Genomic DNA, 23,968 nt, shown 5'->3' on the forward strand with positions numbered 1-23,968 from the left:
ATTTTTATTCTATGACAGTTGTTTCATGAAGGACTTATAATTGACAGCATAAAATGAGTTTGTAAAATCTGCAAACTACAGTATTTATATGTAAAACATTATTTGTCTTACTTTTTGATTAATGTAAATAAAAAGCTGATATAATAAGCTGTCAGTAATGAAAAGGTTTTTTTTAATAAAGAATGTACAAATTAATTAATCTTTAAACTTAACACTAAGTGAAGTGCTTGAGACTAGAAAGAACAATTTCAAACTGATGAGGTGAAAACACTTACTGTAAATGGCAAGGCAGGGTTATAATTTTCTGGAATCTCCCAGGTTAGCAACACTGATGTCTTCATTGCGACTTTCACATGAAAATTTTTTGCAAACACTGCTAAAAAAAAGGCAGTGCAGATGATTTAGACAACAAAGCCAATACTTTTTATATTAATTTGTCCATGATTGGTAGACTTGAAAGGAAAGAAGCAAGTATTCAAATTTCTTACCTTCATTAATAATGGCCTTAATTTCTATTACCATTCCATTACCATTGTTAAAACAATATCTACCTTACCTTTGTAGCTGCATCCCTTGCACAGAATTACTTAATGACCAGACACATGGACAAAGGTTAAAGTTAGTACTATACCTTTAGGTCATTGCTGAGCATAAAGAAAGGAGAGGGGAGGAAGGATTTAGGTAAGAAAACAAAGATGGTAATCCTCTCTAATTTTCTGAGAGGACACTAAAAGGGGAGAGATCCTACCTTGATCCAATGGTTGTGTCCTGAACTGGACACTTGGGCTATAGGGACCAGGACCTTTGCTGGTATAGGCACGAATTTTGATATCATATGTGGTATCTGCTTTTAAGCCACTGATTGTCACGCTGGTTTCAGGAGGCATGACAATAAGTTCAGAAGGATTGTATGGACTGTTAATATCTTTGTAGAGGATAGTGTATTTGACAATAACACCATTACGTTCTGACAGTACAGGTGGTGACCAGCTTAGCTGCAATGTTGAAGAAGTGATACCGTCAGTGGCAATGTTTTGTGGAAAACCACTAGGTATATCTTCTGAAATGGAAATTTCTTTCACAATCTCCTCTCCAAAGCCAACTTTGTTGCGGGCAGCAAGCCGAAACACATAAGATGCTCCTTTATGAATATCTGTGATGGTGAAGTGGTCTTCCTTTTCAGAAAACTCTAACGTGGTCATGACCTCTGTGTCTTTACGGCCATATTTAAGTCGATAGCCATGAAGAGGACCAAATGTTTCCACTGGTGGATGCCACTGAATTAGAGCAGTATTCATTTGGGTTGGACTAACGAGGAGTCTGGGTTTTCCTGGAACTTGAAAACAAAATTATACTGATTAAGATGCAAGACAGCCCATACAAACATGAAAACTCTAAAGAAAAGTACAGCTAGACAGACATAGTGTAGCACAACACACACATACTGTATATACATGTGTACTATTTTTTATATAATTCATTGTTTTTACCTGTTTCTTTATACATGCGCAAACACACACACACACATATATATATATATATATATATATACATATACATACAGTATATATACATATACAGTACACAGTGTTTATATATATATATATATATATATATATACACACATAAATAAATAAAAAACATATCTGATTCTGAATAGTTTTACGCAAAAATATTTTGTTATTTCAACAATAATTAATATTTAGGTCTGTTTTTAACCCAAATGCAATGTTCATGTAAATTATGAAATATTTCCAAGCAATATTACAAAAACAAACCATTCAAAAGCTGAGAGGAGCATAACGCTCAGATGTCTGCATCTGTATAATCCACCTCTAATCCTCTGTCTGAGTCATGGTCAAAATTATAACATCTGGTGGTCTGACACTCAAAAAGCAGACCTTCATGAAGCATTTGTGGTGTCTGGGTATGAGTATATAGTTACTTGTGAAAACCGATAGTGGTGGGATAAAAATGACGCAATCATTAGACTAACTCGGCAGTTGCCAAGGGATTCATCATTCTGAGACTGCCAAAAAATGGGTTCTACTATATAACTAACCATTTGAAAATCAGTATTTAATTACGTGATATAGTACTGAGGTTATTCCATTGTGAGAACATGAATTCCTATGCAAAAGTAAACTTAAACATAAAGCTTTACAGCTTTAGACTCCAATATGATCTGAATGTGAACTACATATTTGTACTAAACATATCTCTCTTTGCATCTGCTCTTCATATATTTTACACCTTGCTATTTACTCAGTATTTTAATAAGTATATCTAATAATAAAAAAGTAATGTGAAACAAAAAACAACTCAATCATGATTGCTACTGAGTTGTAAACATGACTGTATGTACATCAATTAAGAGAAAGGCTGTGCTATTTTTGCAGGAGGAAGGTGTTAAAAGACCTGAAAGAAATTTACACCCATTTACGTGGTAGGTATGGAGACTATTCTTTCCCTATCCTAAGTGTATAATATTTGATAGACATGTTCAAAAGTGGCTGTACAACTCTGATAGATTTACAGGTTACTCAGGACAGCCATTAGAAGTACGTAGAAGCTAGGACGACCTTTGTTCCCAATGACAGAGGCATTCACATTACAACTTGGAGAAATGGGTAATTGACAAGGTGAAAATTTGATTCATAACCAATTGCTCACTCAGACAAAAAATATTTTTGTTCCCAAACATACTAATACCACCTACACTACTACTACTACTACTACTACCACTGCTAGCACACTCAGTGCTCACTTTATCAGGAACACCCATCTACTACAGTGTGTGACCTAATTTGTTCCACCACATTATCCTGAATTTCTTGAGGCATGGATTTAAGAAGGTTCTGCAAACATTCCTTAGGGATTTTAGTCCATGCTGATGTTGATAGCATCGCGCAGCTTCTGCAAAGTTTTCGACCACACAGTCATGCAGAATTTATATTCAGCAATTGAGTTGATACCATACGATTGGTTGCATGAAAGAGGAGGCTATTAGTGTTACGCTGGAAGGTGTACCTAATAAAGTAGCCACTGAGTGCAGAAAATCTGAAAAGAAACTAATGAATTTGCAATGCCTTGAACTAAAATGAAGATACTTTTTGAAGAGCGCTTATAGAAATTAGTTGTTTTTTCTCTTTTATCAAATAACAATGTGTTTCAAAGGTTTATTTAATTGTCTTATTTTTCAATGGTCAAAATGATTCATGTTTATTTTTACATGACCTTGTTTTACATTTTTTAAAAAGAGGTTTTACCTGCGCCTGTTGTTGACACCAACTTGGGCTTGCTGCGCCATCTCCTTTAGTTGTGTATGCTGTCACAGTGACAGAGTATGTTGTTTCAGGCTGCAGACCAGAAATTACCATCTCCTACAGACAAAAAAACCCAAAATCTTCAATAACTTTGTATCTTTAAAAAATGTTTAAAAACAATAAAAAGCAACACAGTTTTATTTAATCAAAAAAAGCCCTACTGGTATTTTTTATCATTTATATTAAAATGCTTTTGTTAGATTTGCATAGCATCACATGTAGCAAAAATTGACTTTACAGATTTTCTTGTTTGATGTTACACAATACATTCAATACACCCTTGTACTGAGTTTTATTATATATAAGCTTTAAATTTTCTTTAATAAGATCTTAATGCAATCTAACAATCTCAAGTCCTGTTTTCAAGACATTAGTTCTAGCAATCATCAACAGCATCAAAATGGCAAACAAAGCACTTAGAGCACAGAACAGAGAATATCATGCAAATGCTTTGGAACAAACCAGTTGAAAAACTGAAAATACACAAATACACTGTTTATAAAATATGTGCTGGAAATCAAAATCAAAAGCAATGAAAAAGAAGCTGAAAAGAACATGCGAAGATGCACACGTAAAAAATGCATCCAATTAAATCTACTCACATGTTCAGTAGCATCATCAAATTCCAACTGATTCAGATTTACAAGAACAGAGAAAAAAGAAAAAAAACAAAAAACTAAATGTACAATTTAAACTGGGTCTCAAAAAAAAAAAAAACAAACCCCCCCCCCAAAAACCCGGTAATAATATACAGTGAAATTTACAATTTACAAAGACTATCTGACACGCAGTTATGTATGCTTGGAAGAGATTAACACTAAACAGCAAACCTTGGATATCAAGATGTGATAAATTCTCCAGATGGTATTAATCATTAACATTGTTACAAATAAAAACATGACAGTAAAGAAATAGTGCTTTGCTGTAAAAGAGAATATATGAAATAATTCTCATTTAGCTCTATGCAGATGCATTAATGTTGTTTACAGAATTAGAGAGAAAGTTTAATTTTCATAGGAGTCTGTAAAGCATACATCCTTCAACCGATTCATCTTTCATAGTCATGTTTAAAAAATTCCTTCAGAAAATCTTCAATATTAATCATTTCTTTAATTACTACAGATGAAAACCACAGATTCAGGAACAAATTTGGCAGCTGAAATGTCCAGCACATTCATCGAAATTCTTCTCATTAAAAGCATAGTATTTTTGCAACAGTTCTATATTCTACACTGTAAATCTTTTACATTCTTGCATGTTGAACAGGGAACATACAACTTTATCTGACAAATATACTTTACATCTTGTGTTATCATTCTGTTGTCTCTATGATAAGAAACTGCACACTACTGAGCAAAATCCTTTTTTCAGGGGACTCTGTCCTCTGAGCCAAGGGGTGCCCAGGAAGCATCCCCAGTTCATACTCTTCCACTCAGAACAGAAGCGGCTCTACTCAAAGGTCGTGAAGATGACAAGACCACAGGATAAGATTTAAATTCAGGGCTCTGAAGTTATGAGGCATGCACAATAACAAGAATGCTAGTGTAGTGTATTGCACTGAAAAATATGCAACATATTTAATTTTTTGTCCTCAGCTTACAGTAACAGTTGGCCCAGTTCATGGTAAATCGTGGACTATGGGTCTAAAGCTTAATAAGTGCAAAAGGTGCATCTAATTTATTTGAATTCAACAGAGTGTAACTGTAGCCCACAGCACCTACAATGTCACTCACTCTCGCTCAAGAACTTCATTCGCAGCATGTACATTCCAAGGGGTTCTTACTAATGTAATGTACTGAATTTTTCATTCCAACTGGTGGTGTATACAAGTGACACTATAACCTACTAAAGGAAATGCTAAATAATAAAATAATGACTGAAAATAAGAAAGGCTGATACTGGAAGTAGTATTCTCAGCAGATCACACTGGCTGTCACACAGATCAAAGTAGCTCATGTTTTGACTGTGGGGGTCTCAAACTTGGGTCCTTTATTGTTATTTATTTAATTGATTTATTCCTGCTCTTATTTTGCTACACTTGCATGACATCAGTATTTGCTCTGTCATATTTTTCTAAATACAGTTTTCTTTATTAAGTTACACTGTTAATTTATCTGTTGCCTCAATTATAAAGGACAGTACAGGATTCTCAACAGCAGTGCTAATGTCTGTGATACTGTTGAGATGAAAAATGCATTGCACTTTTATTTTTTATTACTACATGCATTTAAAAAGGTGGTGCATTGCAAACATCAAAGCTGAATACGACCAACAGAGTGCAACTGTTAGACAGACAGAAATCATATATATGTTGTCATACAAAGGGATTGGTTGCCATCCAGGCTGGGGTAGATGGCTCTTATACAATAGTACCATAGAAGTATGCAGAAGGACTGGTTAGTTTGTGATGTTTTTCTCATTCAGGAGGTCATTGTAGCAGAATGACAGCGGGAGACTGCCTCCCAGGGCCATGTATTCTCCCTATACCCTGGGTCACAGCATCTCTCTGGTATGGCTCCTGTTTGGATACCCACAAGGCTGTATGGGAGCTGTATTTCTGGTGGGCAGGTATGTTAGAATCCTTGAGTGTCAGGGCTCCGCCTGGGACAGTCTCCTTTGTTAAGGGGAGATTCCACCTGATCCAGAAGTGCTTCCACATGGCAGTCTTGTTACAAGGGAAGTACTCTCAGGTCTAAGTTGAAAAATAGCTGCTAAGCCATCCCCTGGGTGTCAAGAGTTGGGAGAGGAGTAAGGCAAACCTCAACTGTGAGATGTGTAGGAGGAAAGAGTTGTATTGTTGGAATTGTGGGGTTAAGAAATAAGTATAATAAATGGTATTTGTGGAAATAAAACCATTTATTTCCACCTAGAACTGTGTTTGTGAAGTTGTGTCAAGGGGTTAGGCCTGTGAAATGCCCCGTAGTGGTCACTACATATTAATGGACGGATATTCTGTTTATCTATATATAAACAGAATATCCATCCATTGATGTGTACTGACTACTAGGGGTCATAATACTATACTTATGTATATGGTAGACCTTCTCAACCTTCTTATCATATCATGTTCTAAGCCCAATTAAATCAAGCAGGGTTTCAGTGGGGTGGAGCCTAATCCAGCGATTATCAGGAGTAAAGCATGAGCAACACCTGAAAAAAGGGCCAGCCCATCACAGGCTGAACACACATAGACATCACAGCAATGCCAGTCCACCCAACCAGCATGTCATTGGACAGTGGGAGGAGGCCAGAGCACGTGGATATGGCAAGAACATACAGACTCCATACAGGGAACACCAGGGACATGAACTCTGATGTCCATACTGTGAGGCAGCACTGTGCCACCAACGTCTGAAGATATAACTAATTATTTTTCATTAGCTTTTCACTTAAAGCGAAAGTGCTGATCAATGAAATAATACGAGATTACTTGACATCTTGCAAATGCAACACTCTTGAGGGTGATATCTAAAAAAGTTAGTCCTGTTTCACAAACAAATAGATGTCATTGTGGTAATAAAACAGTAGGTCTGAATGTAATTGCATTAGAAAAGCTAAAAGGTGTGGCAGAAAAGTAATGAGACTGGCAACACTGCAAGCGATCTGGCAACGCTGCGTTGTTGTCCTTGATAGAGCACGTGTATCTGTACCCTCCCATAGCTCAGTGCGAATTTCAACTCCTTCCGTTAACTACGTGATTTTGTGACTGCTATTAGCGAAGTTGTGTTTTTGGTTGTGCGTCACGCAAAATGGAACAGCGGAATTTGGAGCAACGTTGTGCCATTAAACGGCAAGTGTGACGTTTGAAAAGTTAAAACAGGCCTATGGGGAACATTCTTTATCCCGAGCTCAAGTTTTTCGCATGCACAAATCATTTTTGGAAGGCAGAAAACACGTTGAAGATGAAGAAGGACTTCAACTTCGAAAACCAGTGAAAACATCGAACGTGTGAACACTCTTGTGAGATCAGACCATCGTTTAACATTAAGAATGCTGAGTGAACAATTAAATTTGAACAAATTTACCGTTCATCAAATTTTGACTGAACATTTGCACATGCGAAAGGTCTGTGCCAAAATGGTGCTGAAAAACTGCCCTCTCCATAACAGAATTTTTGACCTCAAAAGGCATTCCTGTGGTTCCCCAGTCCCCTTATTCACCTGACCTTAGTCCGTGTGACTTTTTCCTTTTTCCTAAACTGAAAAATGTCCTCAAAGGACGTCATTTCGGGACTTTAGAAAACATCCAAAAGAGTGTAACGGACATGCAGAAGACCATACCGGTTGAAGACTTCCAGCGCTGCTACCAACAGTGGGAACAACATCTCCATCGGTGTGTAGCTGCCCAAGGGAACTACTTTGAAGGGGATAACATTGATGTTTGAAAAAAATAAAAACTTTGGTAAATAAAAAATCAGTCTCATTACTTTATTGCCACACCTCTTATTGTTTTGTAATCTGTGTTTATTCAGCCATTTGTTTGTACATTTTCAAACCTGCTTAATTCAATTTTAGGGACGAAGCTGGATACTGGAGCCAAGCTGGCAATACTGGAAGCATGGCACGAGCCAATCTTGACTAGGGCAACAATCACACAGCACAACAAAGCAATTTAGAGTAATTAATTAACCTAACAAGCACATCTAAGGGATGTTTGATGTAAAATCATACCACTAGCAGTAAAACCTGCAGACACAAGTAGAGCATGAAAACTGTGTATATATTATGTCCAGACTGGGATGAAAAGTCAGCAACAGATTAAAACGAACCAATCTGAGAATATGTGAAAGTGAATGAAAAGTTAATGACCACAGTTAACCACATTGTTTACTATAGACAACAACTGTAAAATGCCTGTAACTGTGACTAAATACCAGTATACCTTGACAATGTGCGTGATATCAAAGTATAAATAGCTAGATCAGACATGGTCCAAAATTTTACAATAAAACATGGTACCGACCTCCCTTAAATAAATTTGTTACAGTGAATAGCTTACTTATAATTTGTGGTGTCATAATAAAGTCAGCGGGGCTCTGGATAGAAAGGGACAATGGCCATCTTCTAGTATCTGGTGTTGCTAGACCATGTTCTGGCCTGAGATATTGAAGTCAATAGGCCATGTTTACATTGTAAACACCAGGAGGTTTCTTGGAAGCTTACAGAGACCAACAACATTGGCTAACATGGTGTCATGTTGCTTAAAACTAATGTACTCCAGAAGTTATCAAGATTTAGTAACTGTGTATCGCTCTTGGTCGTTCAAATCTATTTTTGAAATAACTCCACAATGGGATAAAGGTGGTGATACCAAATGCCTTTGTATGTGTGACTTGGCATTTTTTAAATTATAATAAGCATTATTCCCTCAATCACATACTGAAATTCTGCTGCTTTGTACACAAAGCATTTCCAAACATGACCTCTCTGTTATTTTCTTTTCAACATGTTTTAATATGGTGCTGTATCATCACCACTGTGAGCAATTTTTATATGTAGTTTTTTACTCACACTTTTCTCATGTACTATTGTTCCTTCCAGAGAAATTTGTCTATCGACTTTTTCACTACTATTGATACTGTAAAAAACCTAGTACCCATTATGGTTTTGAAACTTGGGTATCAACTTGGTACTGGATTAATGGTTCTTGTGACATCCCTTAAGCATAATTGTATGTGTCATGAAATGTATCCACCAATTTCAACTCCATAATAATAGTAATTATATTATTATGTTTTATTTACATAGAGCCTTTTTCAAACCCAAGGACATTTTGCAAAATAGTTAAACTATATAAGAAGCCAACAAAACAGAACAATTAATAAACAAACAATGTAGTCAAAATACAATCACATTCTACGAGGGTTAAAAACCTAAGACTGAAGAAAAATATTCCTTAAACAGAAGAGTTTTCAATTTAGTTTTAAAAGAAAGTGAAGAGCAGTCAGTGATGCAGCTGCTGAGGTATAGAGTTCTAGACAGAAGTGGGAGGCCATAAAATGTTTGGTTTGTGGGACCATTAGGAGTCCAGTACCAGAGGACCTAAGGGCACTTGGAGGACTGTATCTACAAAGGAGTTGGGAAGGATATACAGGAGTTAGATAATGCAAAACTTTAAAAGTAATGGGTACCATGTTATGTTTGATAGTAAAGAAACAGGCAGTCAATGCAAATGGTTAAGGACAGTAGTTATGAGTTCTGTTCACCTGGTGTGTGCGAAGGCTCTAGCAGCTGAGGTCCGGATATATTACAGTCTAGTAAGTATTTTAACAGGGAGGCCAGCAAACAGGGAGTTAAAATATTTGAAGTGAGAAGGAATGAAAGCATGCAAAAATGTTTTAGCATCTCTCATATTTAGTAATGGGCAAAGAGAAGCGATGAACATTATAATCAATGTTGCACAATCTCACAAGCTTTACAGTGATAATAAATCACACAATCAAGCCGAAGGTGCACATTCATACTTCACAGTTGAGATGATGAATATCTTAGTGCCATAACAAATATGTACCAGGAAGGAAATTCATCAGAGGTACAGGGCTGACAAAAGCCAGGAAAATGTCAACAAAAAAAAAAAAAACAATTCAAGAACACTCCGCAGCTATAGCACAGCAACAGCCTTTGATTCTACAGTACATGATGTGTTAGCCAAGACTGACAAGCCCTACATCACATAGTTAGTTGATAGCAAGTATACCCAAGTAAACAAAAGACTGCTGAAAATTCAATCACTGGCCATGTCAAGAGGTTTTGGGCATTGTGGTAGAAGGTCAGGTCAGGTTGGGGAGCATGCTCTGGTACAGTATGTTGCTGCACCCACCACACAATAAAACACCTTGGAATCCTGGTTGGCAACCCCACCCCAGGAAGACACATGGTTCAGTCTCGTCCTCCGGAAATGAACATCTATCTGCCATAGCCAGGTGTTATATGGGCATCCCCTTGGCCTGGAAGAGCTGCTCCGGTACTAAGTAAAGAGGATCCTGGCGAACTGGATCACCCTCGGAGAATTGCACCACATGGCTATAGTGCTGTAACTGCCATTCCCTCACAATACAGGCAATGTGCATTATTCGTGATTCCATGAGCAACTGCTCATTCAATACAAAGTCAAATCTGCATTACACAAGGATTCTCTGAAGAGACACAGTACTGAAGGAGTCCATTTTTCGTATCAGGTCACTGGATAGTGTCCTTGCCTAGGAACCATATGGCAAAACAGGGAGTACCAGTCCGCTAAAGACTTGAACCTTCATCCTTTTGCAGAGATATCGGGAGCACCACACATCCATTTCCAGTGACTTCATGACCCTGCATGCTCACCCAATCCATCTACTGACTTAATATGAAGAGTCACCTGAAACATGAATGTTGCTGCCGAGCTAAGTAAACCTCTTGTTGAGGTTGACAGTCCCCCCGCAGACAGACACACTGTTGATGGCTGTGCCCAGCAAGTCATTAAAGGATGGTAAAAGGCTCACAGCAGTTGGATAGGTGGGTAAAACAATCAGGTTTATACAGCCTCATGATGAAGACCTCCTCAGCAGATTTTAATCCAGAAGTTCCAGAACTCCAGTAAGTTAACATAGTCCAGAGCAAGCAGACAGTTATAACAGTAATTTTTAAATCCAGAGAAATATACTCAAAAAAAGAATGCCGTGCATAGATGTAGCTTTTACCACATAGTTAACAAACAGGAAAAAATAAAAAAGTGACTTTCTGTCTTCAGGGAGAAGCAGTAGTCTGGTGTACACTGTATACTCTCACGTGAAGTCAAGAACCAGCTTCAGAAGGAGTACTAGTCTATAATAGCGCCCACCCATGCACACACCAAGTCTCTCTCATACACAGACATTTCTGAATTTGAATTCAACCTAAGAAACATGGGTGGGAACTGCAGTGGAGAAAACTCACATCGGCATGGTTAGGTCATGAAGACTCCACACAGATGGAGAACAGGATGGGATTCAGATCAAGGAGTTGAGAGGGTACCGTACTAACTATGGCCCTCTTAACGATGAAGTACTGGTGGATTGGTATTGAAATGACAACATTTGGAATCTTTTGAGTAATAAATGAAACAATTAACAAGTCATTAAGAAATTATAAAAAGAAAAGTGAACAGAAAATAAGGGCAAGTGTTTCTGCACCCACAGTATTAACCTATACAATGCGGCTCAGTTAATTTATCATGCTCATTGATTTTCAAAATCATAGCTTCCCCAGGCAAAGTTTACGGTATATTACAGGTAATTTAATTTTACGGATAATCCGCTTAATTATTCTGATTTCTTCATGTTTGTCACAAGCAAAATGTGATTATTTTACATCTCAACAGTCTGAATTTATTAATATACTTGGAAGTCAATGGCTCTTAATAGCATGCAAATTTATCATTTTGGTCTCAGAGCCAAAGCACATGCCGAATGACTCTTCAGCATATAGGGTGTGTGGTTGTCTGTGTGCATCACAGAATTCACATGGAATTCTTCTGTCACTTATTGCTTTGAGTTTGGCTTCATGTGTGGCCTGCCCTAACCATCTATTATAATGCCTGATTAATGTGAACTACAATTGTGTGTGTGTGTATTGGGGAAAAGTAATGGACAGATTGACAATATTTATCTGTTTGTCTATTTTCAGAAGTTTCTCATTTAATTACAGACAGGTAGGAAAAGAGCTTATTCAAGCAGCATCAGGAACAATGGAGTAACTAAACTGGAATGGAGATAGATATGAGATCACAGCAAGTAACTAGGATAAGTGGAGTATAAAACTATGCGCAGTATTCTAATCCAAATCAATTGCATAACCATTATTTATAACCTGACAGCCTTGCTGATTACTCTTCTTTATTATCCTATCAATTAGAGTTTAGATGTTAATTAAGAATTGTATATTTGTGTGGTTGTCTACCATAAAATAATGTGGCCAGTGCAAGTAACATCACTGGTACATATGATGCAAGCTAGCCTTTGTAAAATACAGAAGAGCAAACATGAAGCCTACAGGCATTATAAGCACGACTGGAGCTGAAATACCCAAGTCAGCCGATAGTGCTACAAGGAGTGGTAAACAATAAATACACAAGACAATACTTTTGTATCTTTTGTAATCTGTATGAGCAGGAAATGTGGCTATATTACAAAAACAATAGGGATGTAAGGTAACAAACTAATAACAACTGAATCAGTGTGGAAGCTATAGGTATTATGTGAACTGCAGAAAAAAGTGTGATATATTCAAGAAGGTCACAGTGCTAAATAAAGTTTACAAGAAAGGTGGCATGAAAACCAAAAATAATGGAAAAGGAGAGTATGTAGGGAAAAAGGATTGTGAATATAGAATAAGGCAAAGATGGATATAGTAAACTAAAATGAAGTAGAAAAAAAATTGAAACTGTTGTTTTCAAGGGTATACAGTAAGTAGGGATGATCATTTGTCTCTGATGTAGAAGTTTGAAACGAATGATGAAAATTGACTTAAAGTGTAACAAAGTGGCAAATGAGCAGAGTTTGTTGTGCCTGGTCAGTTGTTGAATCAGATTGCAACTTATGAAGGATAGAAGCAGTGCTACTATGGAAGGAAAATAAGAAGTATAAAGTGAACAATAATATATCTGGGGAGCCAGGAAAAATTAAAGGAGAATATTGGTAAGAAACCAAAAAGTAGCAACATAATGTGTAAAGAAAGGCGAAGGGCACATGTGCAATCATGAAAGGAGTGATTGGTATCAAGAATATAAAGATGGAATCAGAGAAATAGACTGTAGATAACCCTGCCTGTAAAGTGAAAGAAAGAAGACAAAACAAAAATAATGCACTCAAGAAATAACTTTGATGGTGGTTAACTAATTTTAATTTGAGCCTGGCTGCAATTTATTTTAGTGCTTTATATATAAGATCAATGGGATGGGTTGGTTGGACCAACCAAGGTTCAAAGTTAACTTTATTTGTCATTTGAAACCACACACAATTGAGTTATATATTGCACTGTATTAACAGAGTCATCATTGTTTAAGAGTCTAAAGGCTTGTGAGACAAAACCTTTTATAAAATCTGGCAGTTGTGTCAAAGGGCAGACACTTCATTGTTAAGGTGAGTGCGGCCTGCCTCTGATAATGTTGGTGGCCCTCTTTTAGCAGTTTGCTGTAGAGTTCCAGTATGGTAGGGAGAGATGTCCCAACAATTTTCTCAGCCTCTCTCACCATTCACTGTAGGGAAATATGATCTGAGGCATTACAGTCCCCATACCAGACACAGATGTAGGTGGTCAATTCACTCACTCACTTTCACTGCTACTCATTCTGAGAAGACAGTGGGCAAAAAAACAAAAAACAAGGCAATGATGGCAGTCGGCAAGAATACATTCAGTAGGACAACAGATATCATTAAGATAATGATGGGAGTGCCACATTATGGAAAATAGCATTGTGTCATTAGAAATGAAAATGGAAAGAAAAAAGAACTATGATCGTAAGCTAAATGAACAAGTCACACAGTTAACAAAGGTAGTTTTTTTGTGTATAGTTCCAGACTAAGATGTTTTGCATACATTTAAAGAAATGGAAGTATGATCAGGTAAGTCCCATAAGAGCAAACCAAAGACAAGAAATGTTGCTCTACAGAACTATATATGCAGTATAGTTTATTCCTTAAAAATTTAAAACTAAAATTTTTACACTCAAAGTTGTATAATTATGGCTGTGCAGACTGAAAATTAAAATATAAAATTATAAAGTATTAAGGTATAAAATACAAAATTCCCTTTAGTATTTAAATGGGGGCATTGATAAGATGGTTTGATATACAGCTAATGGCTTAATTTGATGAGGCTTTAACTTAGCAAAAAACTTGTTGTTTGGAATACTACAGCCTTTAATATTATTAATTTTATTACCAATGGAATACCACTTGGACCAAATGCAGTTTACCTATTGGACAAAGATTTAAGTAGAAGATGCAATTATCTATCAGTTCCACTGGTACACCACAAAGAACAGTTTCGTTTCTCTTTACTCTGTACATTTCAGACTATAACATGCCACATGCAGAAATTCTCTGATGATTCTACACTAATGCGTTGTACTGTCAAGGAGGATGACATAGAGTATAGAAAGCAGAGTGTCATCTTTGTTTCTAAATTCAAAGAGAATTGTCTGCAATGTAACATCAAAACCAAGGAATGGGTTATTGGCTTTTGCTGCTCCAATGAGCATCTGCCCTCGGTAACTACAGGGTGGTCCAGATCTAATTATGCAGATCCAGATCGTCTGGATGACTTTGATTTATGCGGGGACGATTCCAGTTCGGCACAAAGATGATTCTTCATGTCGTCAGTTTGCACACTTCTCGATGGTCCGGGATTTTTCAGGTGATTTTCTAGGTAATAAACTTAGTAAATTAGAGCGTAATGAAAATTGCATAATTAGATCTGGACCACCCTATATTCAGGGAATAAATGTAGAGGTGGTGCATGGCTGCAACTATTTGGGGGTCCACATTAATGACAAACTGGAATGATCTGGTAACACAGAAGAACTATATAAGCAAGGTCAGAGCCCACTCTTCTTTCTTAGGAGACTGCATTCCTTTAATGTGGGTAGTGACATACTTTACATGTTCTAAAACTCTGTTATGGCCAGTGTGATTTTCTACACTGTAGTGTGCTGACTGGGTAACATCACTTCAAGAGATTAATCAACAATATAAGAAGGTAGGTTCAGTTATGGGACCTGCTGGAGGTAGTAGTGTAGAAGAGAAAACTAAGTGCCATTATGAACAATGGTGCGCATCCTCTCCCTGACACTCTAACACTGAGTACTTTTAACTGCATAATTACTTCATAGAAATGTGTTAGAAAATGCTACCAGGGATGTATCTTATCTACAGAAATATGCCTTTATAATGGCTAACTGTAACTACTCTCTTGTCTTTAGTCAAGTCAGAAGCGTTCTACATTTCTGTAATCCTTGTGTGTTATTTGAGGGAGGTTGCTGTTGTTGCTGTTGTTTGTTATATTTATTGAGCTTCTGTGAAAAGCTTAATTTTCCCATTGGGACAAAAATAGATCTATTTATGTATGTCCTGATTTAATTCAACTTACTTTCTTATGAGGTTTCCCCTAGAATACATATTCTGATTTACTATCTACAGTCTCTATTGTATGACAAATTGGGCAGTGCTCATTTTCCTAGGATTTTAGCAGTACACATATTTTTTAGACAGCAGATTTAATAAGGATGCAAAATTTTGGCTTCAACCCCAACCTGCATTCCCGAGTGAATGGCTTTACTACTGTTTATAGCATTCTGGAACAGCTCTGTACTTCATCTAATAGAAAAAGTGTAAATCAGATTTGAATTGACATTTCTGCAGACTCCTTCAGACATAAAGACACACAAATGGACACCCAAGTTTGAACAAAGAGAAATAATTCAAGAAGTACTTAAGTGACAAAATATATCTGTAACAGTAATCTGACTTTAATCCAATCTTCAGAAGTTACAACTCCCTTTAAAACTAGTTACATTCATCTCTTCTTTTTCACCCTGAAATCTGTTGCTGCTCTGTAACCTAAAATCTAGAAAGATACTCTCTATCTTTCAGTGAAAAGTTAACAATCCTCTTCCGTTTGGGGGAACTGAAAGATGACAACCTGCTTTGTTTGTGTGCAGAAAGCTGAACCATCCACTCTCTTTGGAGCAAGGAGCTCACAGCGTTTCTTTGGCCTGGAAGCTATGCTCCATAGAGCCTTGGAGCTGGACACTCTAAATTAGGTCTAAGATTCACTCTGCCAAGCCAAGCTCTGTGCCAGTGACTGAGCCCTGTCTGAGAAGACTGAGAAGCAGCATCACAGCACACTACGAACAAAGGGCCATGCAGCCAAACTAAGAGTGCACTCCAGCATATGAAGAATCCTCCACTTTAACCTGGAGGAACAGCAATAAACAACTCTACACAGCATTGGACATCATACTTTAAGATCTTATATCATAAAACTGTTTATCTCTGCCAAGATAAATTAGAGCTCTAAATAGCCAGTAAATAGCCAGTCTTTTCTCTGTTATGTGTTTGTCTGCCTTGCTTCCTGTTTTATATGTTGTCAAATATGCAGCTATCATGTTTCTATAATCCTTGTGTTTGTCAATAAATCTTATTATTCTGTTTCTTAAAATGAGTGTGCTTCAGTAACCTTGATATAAAAGCATAACACCTGGAGTCCCCCCTGAGGAATGTAAATTACCAAATTATTAATTAATTGCCGGCACGGCTGAAGGCAAAACTGATAATTAATTAAATGAGGTAAAATTCCTCTCTTTCCAACAACATACATGTGGATATTTAGGTCTGCAACGATGAATCCTTTAACAACATCTTTTCTTTTTTAATTAAATTTATTTAATTAGTTAAGGTCGCTGATTGACATTTTCATCTTTCTTGTGTTGAAAACACAACTAGTCCTTACAGAGGCACTCTATCTATTGTAACATAAGCCACTACAGTCACCAAAAATTCATATTTATCTTGTCCATCTGGAAATAACAATCTGTAATATTTTAGATGAGGGCCTCCTGCTAATCCAAATATCTTATTTACTGCATTTCTTGTAAAAAAGTATTCAGCCAACGACATACTGTAGGAGAAACAAGGCAATGTCTTGCACATTATTTCGGAAAGCACAATTCAACCATTAAGGTCAAAGACTCTGGTCTACTGTAGAACATTTTGTATTGTTTGATCACAGTTACAATGTCCTCTCTGTTTGTGTTCTTTCACGTTTGTTTCCAGTTCTAAATACTTGACCAAACTTTCAATACTTTCTTCAACTTCTCTAATGACTTCTTTTCCCAGCCACTTATCTTTCATTCCTTTTCTCTCCTCTAGGTTTGTTTTCTCCAACCCGTTTTATATGGTGATAAAAATAAAAAAAAAGCCTCCCCTAGTTTTAGCAAGAGGCAAACACAATCAGGTGATGTTAGCAGGAAGTCCACAGAGATGTTTTGTTTTTTTTGGTCAGTCCTGTGTACCTGCTGGAGAGAAGACATGCCGTAATCATTGGACCACTGAATTTCAATTGTGGACCAAGTTGACACCTGAAGGATTCATGGAACAATATCCCATTTTATGTGCCTCTGCAAAATGTGCAATTTAGTAATAGGTGAAAGACTGACATACTAGTGATTCCTTCTGTAAGCAATGCGCTGAAACCATGAAACCCCAAAGGTTGTCAAAGAGTGGAATGCATGGAAGGAAGTCTTTGTAAGATGATGTGATGATTACCACAAAAGACAGATGTGCCATAAAGTTACATCAGTGTGAACACCAAGCTTTGTGGACTACATTCTTGTAGGCCACCCAGTTCATTGCATAATTAACCTATTTGTTTTTTCTTTTTCAGTCATACACCTGATGAAGAGTGAAAGGCAACTGAACAGCTCTAAAACAAACTTTTCTAATACCACAGTCCTCTACGCACTTCTATTAATAAAACTGTGATTGTCAGATTACAATATCTTATATATTACAATATAATATATTACTGTATCCAGAATAGCTGTGTAAATTATGCTAGACTAGCTTTTGCGGAAAAGTATTTAAAAAAATATATTAAGGCTTGGAGCACAATTGTTAAAGTAAATTTTGCTGTTTTAAACATGTTTTCAGATTTAATCAATGTCACTTTTTTGATGCACTGTAATGAATATTAGTGATAGGACTTGAGATCCCAACTCTGTTTACAGATAAATGTCAAAGAACCATCAGTCTGATTTTTCACATTTGAGTAAAGCATTCTCATAATAGATTAAAGAAATGTCTGATGCACACCTTACTCTGCAGCTGTACTTTTGTCTTTGAGGCACACACTACACCATTTACCAGTAACACTGCGTTGCGTGTTGAGCTCAATCATATTTTGGGGACCCCCGAGCAGGTGCTTACCTTGCTCGCTGACTAAGACAAATGATCAGTTTATCAATTAAAACAAAATATCTTTTACAATATTACTAAATGAATGTGAGAGCTGCTAATAAAAACTAGTCATAGAGAACAGAAAAATGTCATCTACAGTATGGTGGACATATTATTTAAGCAATGAAAACAAAACTGAACAGAATTTTTTCTGCTGCTTTCTGGAGAAGAACATAACTGTACATCAGTTGACACTCATGTAAGCACTTTATGACAGCCACACACTGCACAGGCTTAGTGTAGAAAGCCACTCTTGGGACACAAACCATTATGTGAAAATCTTTTAACAACGCCAGTACATGGAAAACACTGAAGCTGATGGATGCAGCAATGAGGTTTTTATCCATGGCCAGAATAATGCTACACCAAAATTCCTTTTTCAAAGCACAAGTCACACTTCTGGAAAAGCCTATATTCAGTGGATAAAAATCATTCAGATGTCAACACTGTCTATATTACACACCTCAGCAGACTGAGAGCATTTTTGCATGAAGGGCAGTCTTTCTTTAAAATGTTAAGGAAAGTGTAAATACAAGGGTGGAATGCTTCAGCTTACTCCAATGCATAAATGGACATCAATTTGTCCAATAATTTAAAACAGAGCGAGAAAATCCATTTGAAGACAAAGCTTTAACTTTTGATCACTTTGGTAACTGAAGTTTAGTTCATGAGCGTGAAAGTCACCAGAGCTCTGGCACTTTATTTCATGTCTCAAAAGGACAACACTATAATATAACAAAAACACAAAAGAAGGGGTCCCCACCTCTGGTCATGGAGGGCCCCAGTGGCTGCAGGTTTTCATTCTAACCCTTTACTTAAATAGTACACTGTTTTGCTGCTAATTAACTTCTTTTGAATTCATTTTAATTGACTTGTTTTTTAAGATCTGATCCCCTGAATTTATTCATTGTTCTTCTGAGTTGCTTCATTTCTTTCCTTAAACAGAAATGAAACGTGAAGTGAGTGAGCCAACAGAAGACCAACTAAGTCAGGGCCTCAAACTCTGACCAATTTCACTCCAACCCGTTCTTTAATTGCACGGCTTGTTCCTGTTCTCACTGTGCAATAACATACATTTCTGAAACTGTTGATTTTTTCTTTTCTAAGAGTACTATTAAAATATTTTTCAGACCTGAACAGATTAACATTCCTGAGACCTTCACCTTTCTTTATTTTCAGGTACTGTATATTGGACACAGTTTCCTCGTCCTGATTTTGCTCATTTTGTATCTCATTATTGTTTGGCTGCTAATTAAGGAAAATAAACAATTAAGGTGTCTGAGTCTTCAAGAGCACGCCAAATAAAATTAATTCAAAAGAAGATAATTAGGAGCAAAACAGGTCACTAATTAAGAAAATGAAACCTGCAGCTACTGGTGCCCTCCAGGACCGGAGTTGAGGACCCCTGCACTAAAGTATGTTAAAGAAGATATTCGAGGCAAGAACTGGTGTTTTGTCACAATTTACACTCCATTAAATAAGCAAAATGTTGCACCAAATTAGCAGATTTACTCTGCCAGCATTCATTCTTTAAAATTAAGCAAACAGTTAATTGCAACGAGTCAGCAAATCTCCCACAGGTAAGCAGGCAGGTACAAGGATGATGCAGCGAATTTACTTCACGCGGAAACATATCTGCACTCTAATGTGACAGAAAAGCAGCTCAATGTATAGCACATGCAACATTTAATTGTGAAGATCCAATATAGACATTAAAAGTCCTTTTAAGTATTTGAGCAGATAAGATACATTCAGAAGAAAATGGTGACTGACAACCAGCAGATTAACTTGTAAAAAATGACCTGACCTTGCTTCCTCAATATGACATTTAAAGACATGTTTTTAATTAAGAAAGAGCTCACTAATTATCACCACACTGCAACTACAGTATGGCTGTGCCTTACAAATGTCTCTTAGAGGGCCTCTACCTCTAGAATGCACAAATTCTCCATGTGGTCCTATATTGTTACCTCTAAAATTTCTTTATTGCCATTAGAATATTCAACTCTGAGGCATCCATAGACACCTCAACTTTCAGTCTGAAAACTGTTTAGGTCTTCTCACCTACTTAGGATAATTTTTCAAAGGCCTCCTAAAATTTTAGTTGTAAAAAGGAAAGAAAAAGAAACTGCCTAAATTCAAGACACAAGTAACTGTTAAAGGAGTCTCTCAATCCTTATAGTGTTTACAGAATCACATTAACACGAAGCACAGCATATCTCGACTATCAAAATACATGTACATGACTGACAAGTTGTGGAAAATATTTCATAAAGAATTCATCAGTATCAGCAAAAGTATGCATACATCATACCAGCTGTAAAAACCTCTTAAATAAAGATACATTTAACACAAATGTTTTAGTGTACCTCGTGTTTTGTAATTTAACTATGTGATGTGTAAAACACAAGCCATTCTTTAAACAGCATATTATCTGAAACTAAAATGTAAACTGAACTTAAAAGAGATGCTGTGCTGAATGTAATTGTAAGCATTATTTAGGAAAGGCTATTAGCATCTCAAAAATATAGTAATGTTATAATAGTATGATCTTAATACAATGTAATTGTTTTTTTCAACAAACAACAGCTAATTTTGTACATTTACATTTTATAAGTACTACCAGGTAAAATATTGATGTATGTTGAAATTTGAAAATAGTTAAACTATTTGAAAATGAGTGAAGAAATGTTTACAGTCTGAACACATTAAGTTGAAATAATAGCTTAAAAAATTACCTGTGCATCTGCAAGCATGACGTCCTTGATCAAAGGTTGACCTCTTGGTTCTCCATTATCCATCTTCACATAATGTACCTGATAGCCTCGGATCTGACCATGTTGCTTGTTGGGGACCGGCGAGCGCCAAGTCACTTTTATTGAAGTGGAGTTGACAGCCTCCACCTCAACTTTGCGAGGGGGACCACTGGGAACTGGAAGAACATCATGGGATAAAACAAAAGGTCAAGATTGCACTGACCCCTCCTGCCCAGCCTTGAAGCCAGTTAAAAAAAAATACAGTGCAAAATGACATCAATATCTTAACAATGGAAGAAAAAAAAAATAAAAACCCAAAAAAGGTTTGACACCTGAGCTAACATTTGCAAAGACATCAAAAAAGTGATCAGTGGAGTAAAAAATGAAATTAAAAAAATGCAAATTGTCTGAAAAATGCAAGAAAAAGCCAAGGAAGATGCTTTGATGTTCAAAGCATCCCTGAACAGTTAAGAATAGTTTGGCAGTGAAACTGTTTAAAAACAGATCTGAAGAAGAAGACAAGAAGAAAAGAAGAAGAAAAAGAATGCTTTTGGAGGAAGGGGAAAAAAGTGTCCATTGAATGCCGAATTATTGTATTTTACTAAGGGGAGTCTTAGTCAAATATAAAAATACTGAAAGATCAACAGTGAGAAAAGATCCATTTTTCAGCTTACAAAATTTTGAAAAAACCAAGATCAAGAATAAAAAAATTAAGCTGGATCTAAGAAACAAATCTTTTTCATGGTATGCTGGATCTTTAACTTTGAGCTTCAGTAGGCGCTCAGTAATCAAGAAAAAAGAAGAGAAAAACAAAAAGGAAAAAATACATTTAGCCACCTTAATGCAGCTTTCTGGGGTATAGTTTACATTGGGAAATGAAAACTAAATGCCATAGACAGAGCTGGCTATGCTTGGTGCTATTTTTACTATGGTGTGATCAGAAAATTAATAGCAATGCAAGAAGCCCAAGTGAAAACGCTGGGTGGTGTTGGAAGGGTAAAGGTGGAGAGGTTAGGGTTAAAAGAAGAGTACGTGTGTTTTTCTAGACTGCTAGTTGCCTACTGGAGCAGTAGGAGCCAACATACCATCCTCGTCGGTGCGAAGAAGCAGGGGTAAGCTTTCTGGGCCAGGTCCAACATCTGTGTGGGCGCTCACTGTCACTCTGTACTCTGTCCATTTTTCCAGCTCTTCCAAGAGGTAGTGTGAGGTTTCAGGGGGAAGGTCTGAGATTTGCCTGGGACTGGTATCCTCTCCGTCGATGGCAGCATACTGGATAGAATACTTGGTAATAATTCCATTCTGCAGTTCCACTGGTGGTGGCAGCCAACTTACCAGAATGCTGGTGGAGCTGGGGCTTGTGCACCTGATGTCTTGCGGGGGAGCCGAGGGCTCTGAAGGGTTTTTTGGGATTTTTTGTTTATTTTGGCAATTCATTTTTTCATAATTTTTTTTTGGGGAGGGTTCAGAGACAGTTGGGTGAGAAGGGATTTTTAGATGATGATGATGATGTAAACAAACAAACAAATAAAAAGAAAACAGAAAACGTAAAATAAAAAAATATATTTTTTAAAATAAAACAAAATGCAATGAGTTATTAAAATGACAAAAACAAATCAAAAATAAGACCAATACCTTGGCTTATTTAAATGGGAAAACTAAAATTATGAGTACACAAAAACCACACACTGAGGATATGGTATGGGGGAAATCAATGTCTTACAAACAAGACCTTGACAATGGACATACTTACCTTAAAATATAAAACATTACAATGCGTACCCCTGAGTTACATACCCCCTGGAGCAGCAGCAAAAAGAACCTCACAACTTTTCCAATAAGATTCCATCAGCATTACAAAAACCATAAAGTAGTTCAGGCTACAACAGAACATTGACTTTGGATTCACTAAACAAAAGGTGCCTTACTTTGAGACATTATAAGTGTACATTTTCCCAACACGAGTACCATGGGCTCAGTGTATGCAATACTACTGATAGAGATAGGCGGTTTACCACAAATCAAAAAAGTATTTTTGGGTAATATAAATACTTTAGTGGAATCCAATAGTCCGAAATGAAAAATTTGTCTTGTAACTTAAACATGGTGGAGGCTTTGTGGTAAAAGCCTACATTTCTACCTCATACTTTCTGTAATTAAAGAAAGCAATATGAGTCATCTTAAGTATATCTGTAGCAAGGAAGCATGCAGCATTCTATTGAATAAATACTCTATTAGTGTGTCTAACCAATATTTACCTACCAAGATGAGGTAAGACTTGAAAGAAATTTGACTTTTTCTGGTACTCACCTGTAAGCCGCTGCTTAAAACAGACCTCAGATTTAGGGCGATTTTAAAAATAACACACCAATGAGCCAAAACAATTTTCTTTCCTATAGCATTATTACAATTAATATAATTTTGTGCTTAATAAAAACAAAATCCATACCAACACAGCCATGTTTCGGATAGGTCTGAGGTCTGTTTGGGTATGCAGCTTTTTAAATTTTGCTTTTGTACTGAGTAGTGAATACAAGTGCTTGAGCTGTCTTGAAGTGTATAAACAGAGTTGATCAGAATCATAAATGTAAATAATCTGGCAAAATCCTGTGCCCAATGTTTGTTTTCTTCCTTAGAAAGCTCAGTCACTGCATCAGGTTATAACAGACTTGAGGATAAGTATCAAGAGACAAGGCTTTACATTTTGTGAAGGCACAAAGGCATAGGGAGATGGCTATCTTAGACAGTGAATATTTTATCAAATTTAGCAGTTTTAGAAGTAAAGTAAATGCCAGACCTCAAGAGCAAATGTTGTCATTTAATGACTTTTGTTAAAGAAGCCCATAGCTTGTGTATACTTTTATTTTTGTGGTAAAACTGGGCAGCCTTGCCTATTGATTTCTAATAGTAACATTTTC

The 23,968-nt window shown here is 36.6% G+C and overlaps 1 protein-coding gene across 1 annotated transcript in view; it reads right to left on the reverse strand.

The window, feature by feature from the left end:
* LOC120532913 (receptor-type tyrosine-protein phosphatase delta-like) overlaps positions 1–23,968 on the reverse strand; it is a 468,738-nt gene that overhangs the window by 116,687 nt on the left and 328,083 nt on the right. Inside the window, 7 exon segments of the mRNA XM_039759401.1 lie at positions 276–376; positions 749–1,336; positions 3,270–3,305; positions 3,308–3,383; positions 3,929–3,955; positions 21,036–21,229; positions 22,139–22,444. Coding sequence (XP_039615335.1) covers positions 276–376; positions 749–1,336; positions 3,270–3,305; positions 3,308–3,383; positions 3,929–3,955; positions 21,036–21,229; positions 22,139–22,444 — 1,328 coding nt within the window.

Source organism: Polypterus senegalus, chromosome 7 (genome assembly GCF_016835505.1).
Source record: "Polypterus senegalus isolate Bchr_013 chromosome 7, ASM1683550v1, whole genome shotgun sequence".
Taxonomy (NCBI): domain Eukaryota; kingdom Metazoa; phylum Chordata; class Cladistia; order Polypteriformes; family Polypteridae; genus Polypterus; species Polypterus senegalus.